Here is a 9,058-nt window from a genome sequence, read left to right as displayed (position 1 = left end):
TGTTAATGCTGGTCTGTGTGTGTGTCTGTGTGTGTGTCATCAGGACTGGACTGAGATGGGCAGGGGGAGGGGTGGGTGGGGGGTTGGGGGGGGGCAGTGTTTGCAGCTTCACCCACTAACTAGGGAGGGGCTGTACTCTCACTTATTCACACATGCTAACACACAAACATATGGTCGCTTGGAGTGGTCAGACAAGGCAGCAGCGTGCTTCACACTCTCTCACCTCCCCCTGCTCTTGCTCCAGCCATACAGACATGATGCTACAGGAGAGCACTTCACAAGACTGTTACAGGAGCTATCGGCATAACAGAAGCTGATGTGCTGCAGTCTGATGTGCCTCACTTTTTTTCTTCATTTTATCGTTCCTTTTTCATTGGGATTTGTGAGATAAATAATTACCTAAATATACGGGAGATATTGGGAAGGTAGCTGGCTAGACCAGTCTCAAGGGGGTTTCCCCATGTTACCCTCTCGCTGAAGGTCTTACTCTGAACCAATAAATACGAGTTTCTTATTTTTTGTGAAGATATCTCTATTTTGGATTTTAGAACGTTTGGAAAGAAATCTCTATTTGGGATCTTTGGAAAGTTTGCAAAGATATCTATTTTTGGGGAATTTGCAAACTGGAGAAAACCTTTTTGTGGATAACTTGTTTTGGAAATCTACTCCATGTGAGTATTTTTCATTGGGTGTATTTGATGTTTATTTGGAAGTACCAGAAAAGCCTCTCTCTGCTTCGATAAATTCTTTACTAGGTATTTCAGTATTAGCCTAGGTATTTCAGTATTAGTCTAGGTATTTCAGTATTAGTCTAGGTATTTCGGTATTAGTCTAGGTATTTCAGTATTAGTCTAGGTATTTCAGTATTAGTCTAGCTATTTCAGTATTAGTCTTAGTCTAGGTATTTCAGTATTAGTCTAGGTATTTCAGTATTAGTCTAGGTATTTCAGTATTAGCCTAGGTATTTCAGTATTAGTCTAGGTATTTCAGTATTAGTCTAGGTATTTCAGTATTAGTCTAGGTATTTCAGTATTAGTCTAGGTATTTCAGTATTAGTCTAGGTATTTCAGTATTAGTCTAGGTATTTCAGTATTAGTCTAGGTATTTCAGTATTAGTCTAGGTATTTCAGTATTAGTCTAGGTATTTCAGTATTAGTCTAGGTATTTCAGTATTAGCCTAGGTATTTCAGTATTAGTCTAGGTATTTCAGTATTAGTCTAGGTATTTCAGTATTAGTCTAGGTATTTCAGTATTACCAGGTGGTCTTGTTTAGTAGACAGAATTGGTGTCAGGCACGGGAATCAAAGGTGGCTCAGAAAGTTGTTGAGTTGGTCAGCAACCAGATTCAAGCTGCCAAGTAAAACCCCCCTGATAAGTAGCAGTAAGGTAAGCTGCAAACTTCTGAGGGGGTTTTCTGTACCACTTACAGTACTGCATAAAATATAATTTCTCAACACATCATACTCAACAAATGAAACGGGCTTTAAGTGTTCCATTTAAATATTTTTATTGTTGTTTTCAATTCATGTTTGCAGGGGGCCATTTCAAATAAATAATTGGTATTACGTATTTTACAACACCTTAATAAACCATGCTATGTACATAGTTGATACTGTACATACTTTAGTTCCTGGTGAATAGCGATACAATGAAGGATGGAACATTGTCTGTTGCGTGTTCTAGAGTTCCAGACTTCCAGAATGCTGTGTTCCAGAGGCATGCTCCAGCAGTGGAGTCTAGCTGTGTTCCTGCTGTACTCTTCTGTCCCTCTCTACGGGAGACGCATCGATGCTCTCACTAACAGAATGTAAGTCTCTGTTTTTCACTAGTTTACAAACTGTAGATTCTCTCCGTTTCACTCTCTATTCATCATCATATTACCTCCTTTTCGAATATTAAAAGGTACAAGAAAAGGTAGATCAATCAATGACATCTTTTAAACAAATCACTGGAATTGCATCTAAGTTTGATCAAACACAGGACTGCTTCACTCCATCCATTGTTCGTTGATTTGAGAAAAGAGGTCTAGATATGCGGACAAGAATAGATCCACTGTACAGAACAACAAATGACATACTAGATTTAAGTGGTACAACTTGAAAATAAATGGAACAAGCAAATATATTTTTATTCAATACATTATATATTTTATGGAATATATTTGATGGAATATAATATGTTTATGGAATATATTAAATCATTGGTCAATTGTCTGTATATTAGACCTGCATGTGAAGTATTTGAGTTGTCTCATGTAAAAACAAAAGTTTTCATGAATTCACGCCTACATAAATCCTAACTCCCTGCGTTAAAGTTTGGATTGACATTGTTGGTGAGGGTGACATGTTTTGTGGTTAACAGGATCCGCCCCATTTCTTCAATTTTTGCCTAAAATGACATACCCAAATCTAACTGCTTGTAGCTCAGGACCTGAAGCAAGGATATGCATATTCTTGGTACTATTTGAAAGGAAACACTTTGAAGTTTGTGGAAATGTGAAATGAATGTAGGACAATATAACACAATAGATCTAGTAAAAGATAATACCATGAAAAAACCAACAGTTCTTTTGTATTTCTTTTGTACCATCATCTTTGAAATGCAAGAGAAAGGCCATAATGTATTATTCCAGCCCAGGTGCAATTTTGATTTTGGCCACTAAATGGCAGCAGTGTATGTGCAAAGCTTTAGACTGATCTAATGAACCATTGCATTTCTGTTCAAAATGTTGAATCAAGACTACCCAAATGTACCTAATTTGTTTATTAATAACTTTTCATGTTCAAAATTGTGCACTCTCCTCAAACATTAGCATGGTATTCTTTCACTGTAATAGCTACTGTAAATTGGACAGTGCAGTTAGATTAACAAGAATTTCATTTTTCTGCAAATATCAGATATGTTTATGTCCTGGGAATTTTTCTTGTTACTTACAACCTCATGCTAATCACATTAGCCTACATTAGCTCAACCATCCCGTGGACGGGACACCGATCCCAAAGAAGTTTTAAATATATGCCTCATAGCATGGTCTTTTCATACATTATAGTGTTCACATAGAACAGCTCCCGGCTTCCACTGTACATGTCTTGTTTATGCTGCCACCTATTGAGGTCTACTGGAACATGACCTTGGCTGCCATTCAACAATCAACACCTCACAAGTAGGTAGTTTAGAGTCACTATACTGTACAGTAGGTAGGTACCACTGTACACAAGACAGCTGTAAGAGAAAGGGATATGTTGATAGGTAGGGTTGTAAATACTATCTCTGCAAAGAGTCAAGTCTCCTACTGAGACTCAATTAGTAAGTTACTGTGAGCTCACTATGGAGCTCATGAACGGGTATTGCAAAGAGACCAATTACATTTAATTGACTTAATTGAAATGGAACTGTCCCCAACCTGTGATTATTTTCCATTGCCATCTACTCTTAAAAGGAGTGAGTGAGTCCAGTTGAAACAATCTCCTTCTCCCCTCTCCATTCAGGAGGAGGTCAGTGAGCCACGCCCAGCTGATGCACGATAAGGGCCGTTCCCTGCATGAGTTCAAGAGACGGCACTGGATCCAGGAACTACTAGACCAAGTCCACACGTCCGACAGCGAGCGAGCCCCGGCTCCCCAGAGCAGGACCAGTGCTAATGAGTGTCACAGCACCTTCAGCGGAAGCGCCCTATCCCCCCCCAAACCCTCTGGAGGGACCAAGAACCTCCCCCTGAGCTTCCGGCTGGGAGGGGAGGGGAGCAACCTCCCCCAGGAGACCAACCAATCTGTGGCCTACAAACACCAACCTCTGAAGGTGGTCACCAAGAGGAAAAAGAAGGTGAAGGGGGAGAGAGGGAGACGGAAGGAGAGCGAGAAGAGGAGGAGGAGGGCTCGCTCTGTAGTCACAAGTCTTACGACACAAAGAGAGGAGTTACAGAGGACACAAGACACTGTGTGACAAACATACTTCATGATGTAGCCTTTGGGTGGCGCTGCACTACGGACTCTGACTGACAAAGATTCCAGCATCACTGACTGAGACTCAGCCTAATGTCTCAGACTCGAAACAACTGGTCTCTCCATACCATGGCCATTGGTCTTTGCTTGTATTGTTTTAATCTGCTGCTTTTTCCTTGTGCCTTGATATACAGTAATATGTTGCTACTTTTATTATAACACATAACTTCTGTATACATATTTATTAGGTAAATAATATGAAAATCATCAGCCATGTTAAATTAATCTTTAACTCATCCCTAGTTAGATAACAATGTAAGATATGGGCCCTTCAGGAGCAATTTACTGTATCTCCCTAATACCCTTTAAATCCTCAATCAGATGTCCATGTGTAAAGTACAACATAGGCAACACAGTCAACGTTACGCATAACATATTTATTGTTTGTACATATTTAAATTCACAAAATGAGGGAGGATCATTCTTTCTTTCTTTTACTGCCCGGTAGCTTTTTAGATAGTCGATATTGTGAATATATAATTTCTTATCTGTAGTTAGTATTATTAGATCCATAACAAATGTTTTTACCATAATTTATTTCATTTGAACTGTATATTTATTTTGTGAATGTATTACCGTGCTGCTGATTTTTTGATATTTTATAATAACATAAAATGCACTTTAGATATAATGATGATATCCATATGTTTTGTTAAGTTACATTGTTATAAGTGTTCTCATTTGTGGTTGGTTTTAATTAAGAAAGAAAATGTTCCTTTGTTGATAAACCCTTTATTTTTGATTTGCTTCTTGGTTTCTAATATTAACCAATCATCTCATTGACTAGTAAGTTATTGGATCATCCATCAAATTCTCTCTAGTTTTAATTATTATTTTTTTTAGAAAAACAAGCCAGAGTTGAAACTGTTGGAATGATTACAGACTTGTTAAGATTCATGTCATGTTTAGCATTTGCACTGAGAGCACAATCATTTAAATAATAATAATAATAATCAAACCAAAGATTAAAATCTTCATGAAAACATTGTGTTCTCTCTTTATGTGATGTACTACAATCAAATACTCTATCTTAGTATTCTCTCTCATTGAACGTGGAGTTATGAAAGAGAAATTCATCTATGTATTTTTTGACTGTTCACAAGGTACCTTACAAGGTTGTTCATGTCACACTAGAGAACCACGTGGTGTATTTTAACAGCCTCTCTCTGACTGAATGGACTGTATATTATGGGCTTGCGTCCCAAATGGCACCCTATTCCTTGTATAGTGCTGGGCCCTGGTCAAAGGTAGTGCACTGGATAGGACATAGGGGGCCATTTGGGACACAGGCATGGATCTGCTGGTAATGGAGGAGAGAAGAGAGAGTACCAGGCAGCAGAGTTAGTAGACTAGCTACATCCTGTCCTAAGAGCCTCGGGCACAGGCAATTAGCTGGACAGTCATAAACATAGCAGAATGTCCTGATAAAGACTCCGTCAGAAGACTATAGCTCCACAGCTATGAAAAAAATCAATGTAAGAATGGACAGAGGCATTAATAACTCACTCACTGAGAGAGAGAGAGAGAGAGAGAGAGAGAGAGAGAGAGAGAGAGAGAGAGAGAGAGAGGAGGGAGGGAGGGAGGGAGGGAGGGAGGGAGGGAGGGAGAGGGGAGAGATAGGAGGGAGGGAGGGAGGGAGGGAGGGAGGGAGGGAGGGAGGGAGGGAGGGAGAAAGAGGAGGGAGGGAGGGAACAGACAACAGAACAGGAAGGATCCTTGTTCTATGAAAGGTCGGAGAAGGTCTGTGATAAGACCTCTCACTTTATCACTTCCATTCAGCCACAATAATAGCCTACAGTAATTGCCATAGAAACTGCCAATGTCAACAACAAAAAATATGAAAATATACATTCATACAGTCATAAACCTCTGTGGAATTCAAAACACTGGAGTGTGAGTCTGTGTGAGTCTGTATCTTTAAACTCAGTCGACCAGAATCAATTTGACCTGTGAGTGGTGTTCGCTCTTCTTTGCTCCATAGGCCACAATCAAAGTTTAATACAGAGAGTCAAGGATCAAATCAAATCACATATTTATTCTCACACGAAATACCGTTTTCTTAAACAATTTTCATCATTATGGGGACCTTCTAAATTAAATTCACGGAGTGGCTGCCGAATTCACCCATGTCGGAGAACTGCAATTTATCTTGGTACACATGAACTTCACTCAATAAACTAAGAGTATGGCGAGTACCCCACAAGAGCAGAACAGAGTCATCCAAACTATTATTTCAGAAACAGAACATGTCCACCACTAACATTGAGAGGCTGCTGCCAACACACTGACACTGACACTGACTCAACTCCAGCCACTTTAATAATGGGAATTGATGGGAAATGATGTAAATATATCACTAGCCACTTTAAACAATGCTACCTTATATAATGTTGCTTACCCTACATTATTCATCTCATATGCATACGTATATACTGTACTCTATATCATCGACTGCATCCTTATGTAATACATGTATCACTAGCCACTTTAACTATGCCACTTTGTTTACATACTCACCTCATGTATATACTGTACTCGATACCATCTACTGTATCCTGCCTATGCTGCTCTGTACCATCACTCATTCATATATCCTTATGTACATATTCTTTATCCCCTTACACTGTGTATAAGACAGTAGTTTTGGAATTGTTAGTTAGATTACTTGTTGGTTATTACTGCATTGTCGGAACTAGAAGCACAAGCATTTCGCTACACTCGCATTAACATCTGCTAACCATGTGTATGTGACAAATAACATTTGATTTGATTTGATTTAGTTTTAAATACTATAATAACAGTGATTTTGTCAGTTTTTTCAGTTATTTGTGGTTATAAAACCTAAATCAAGCTAATTATATTCCAAGTATATAAAGTGTATTTCGTCTTCTCCAAAAAAAGAGGCCTGATTTTGCAGTGTGAAATGGAACTATCCCAAACATTAACTAAGCCTTCCCTGTATCTCACAACAGGCTGTCCCCAACATGTCCTCCCTGATCTTCTCCTGTAGCTGGAGGGGTGATCCTGGGCATCGGTTTCAATGCCAACCTGATGGTGTTCTCTCTTTGCCAAGTAAAACACCCCGAGGAAGAACCGGCTGGATATCCTGCTGCTCTGCATGGCCTTGGCAGACTTCCCCGGCATGCTGCTCATCCCCTTCACAATGCACTCAGGTAGGTTATTTATCCCTTATTTTACCAGGTAACTTGACTGAGAAGAACTTCTAATTTACAGCAACGACCTCGGGAACAGTTAAAGGGGAGGGGGGGATGAATGAGCCATTTGGAAGCTGGGGATAATTAGGTGGCCATGATGGACAAATTGGGAATTTAGCCAGGACACCGGGGTTAACACCCCTACTCTTACAATAAGTGCCATGGGATCTTCAGTGACCACAGAGAGTCAGGACACCTGTTTAACATCCCATCCGAAAAGACAGCACCCTACACAGGGCAATGCACTGCCATGGGATATTTTTTTTTAGACAATAGGAAAGAGTGCCTCCTACTGGCCCTGCAACACTACTTCCAGCAGCATGTGGTCTCCCATCCAGGTACTGACCAGGTACTGACCAGGTACTGACCAGGGACTGACCAGGACCAACCCTGCATAGCTCCAGAGGAAATCCAGCATGGGATACAGGGTGGTATGCTTCTGGCTGTTAGAGGTCAGAGAGCATGGCTCTGGCAGACCTCCTCACCTTGCTGCTCATCCCCTTCACCCTGTAGTCACGTAGGTTGCCGTTTCGAATCCCAGGTCTGACTGGAAAATTGTGGTGGGCCAGCAACCTGAGGGTTGCCAGTTTGAATCGAGGAAAAAAAACACGTAAAAAACTGTTGAGATGGGTATGTGAGCCAGTTACTATACTGGAGGGTTGGGATGTGAGCCAGTTACTATACTGGAGGGTTGGGATGTGGGCCAGTTACTATACTGGAGGGTTGGGATGTGAGCCAGTTACTATACTGGAGGGTTGGGATGTGAGCCAGTTACTATACTGGAGGGTTGGGATGTGGGCCAGTTACTATACTGGAGGGTTGGGATGTGGGCCAGTTACTATACTGGAGGGTTGGGATGTGGGCCAGTTACTATACTGGAGGGTTGGGATGTGAGCCAGTTACTATACTGGAGGGTTGGGATGTGGGCCAGTTACTATACTGGAGGGTTGGGATGTGGGCCAGTTACTATACTGGAGGGTTGGGATGTGAGCCAGTTACTATACTGGAGGGTTGGGATGTGGGCCAGTTACTATACTGGAGGGTTGGGATGTGAGCCAGTTACTATACTGGAGGGTTGGGATGTGAGCCAGTTACTATACTGGAGGGTTGGGATGTGAGCCAGTTACTATACTGGAGGGTTGGGATGTGAGCCAGTTACTATACTGGAGGGTTGGGATGTGGGCCAGTTACTATACTGGAGGGTTGGGATGTGGGCCAGTTACTATACTGGAGGGTTGGGATGTGGGCCAGTTACTATACTGGAGGGTTGGGATGTGGGCCAGTTACTATACTGGAGGGTTGGGATGTGGGCCAGTTACTATACTGGAGGGTTGAGATGGGTATGTGAGCCAGTTACTATACTGGAGGGTTGTAATAGGGATGTGGGCCAGTTACTATACTGGAGGGTTGAGATGGGTATGTGAGCCAGTTACTATACTGGAGGGTTGTAATAGGGATGTGGGCCAGTTACTATACTGGAGGGTTGAGATGGGGATGTGGGACAGTTACTATACTGGAGGTTTGGGATGTGGGCCAGTTACTATACTGGAGGGTTGTAATAGGGATGTGAGCCAGTTACTATACTGGGGTGTTGAGATGGGGATGTGGGCCAGTTACTATACTGGAGGGTTGAGATGGGGATGTGAGCCAGTTACTATACTGGAGGGTTGTAATGGGGATGGGGGCCAGTTACTATACTGGGGTGTTGAGATGGGGATGTGGGCCAGTTACTATACTGGGGGGGTGGGGATGTGGGCCAGTTACTATGATGGGGATGTGGGCCAGTTACTATACTGGGGGGTTGTAATGGGGATGTGGGCCAGTTACTATACTGGGGTGTTG

The 9,058-nt window shown here is 41.6% G+C and overlaps 1 protein-coding gene across 2 annotated transcripts; it reads left to right on the top strand.

Moving 5' to 3' along the window:
• The first annotated feature begins 206 nt into the window (after positions 1-206).
• On the top strand, positions 207-4,971 carry LOC110500153 (parathyroid hormone-related protein). 2 transcript variants are annotated; one of them, XM_021577355.2, is made up of 3 exons: positions 207-671; positions 1,684-1,807; positions 3,489-4,971. In XM_021577355.2, exons 2-3 carry the CDS (start codon positions 1,701-1,703, stop codon positions 3,940-3,942), a joined length of 561 nt encoding a protein of 186 aa, XP_021433030.2. In that variant the 5' UTR covers positions 207-671; positions 1,684-1,700; the 3' UTR covers positions 3,943-4,971. The 2 variants fall into 2 exon arrangements, with proteins under 2 accessions (XP_021433030.2, XP_021433023.2); XM_021577348.2 differs by lacking the exon at positions 207-671 and having other exon boundaries at positions 1,058-1,807.
• Positions 4,972-9,058: the final 4,087 nt, after the last annotated feature.

The sequence above is a fragment of the Oncorhynchus mykiss genome, chromosome 2, assembly GCF_013265735.2.
Source record: "Oncorhynchus mykiss isolate Arlee chromosome 2, USDA_OmykA_1.1, whole genome shotgun sequence".
NCBI classification, from domain to species: domain Eukaryota; kingdom Metazoa; phylum Chordata; class Actinopteri; order Salmoniformes; family Salmonidae; genus Oncorhynchus; species Oncorhynchus mykiss.
This window is presented reverse-complemented; position numbering and strand designations above follow the sequence as displayed.

Bases quoted from the DNA above. Each gene is read 5' to 3' on its own strand.
- LOC110500153 (XM_021577348.2), top strand. From the start codon at position 1,656: ATGGAACATTGTCTGTTGCGTGTTCTAGAGTTCCAGACTTCCAGAATG. The intron at 1,808-3,488 runs GTAAGTCTCTGT...CTCTCCATTCAG, and splicing joins GATGCTCTCACTAACAGAAT to GAGGAGGTCAGTGAGCCACG.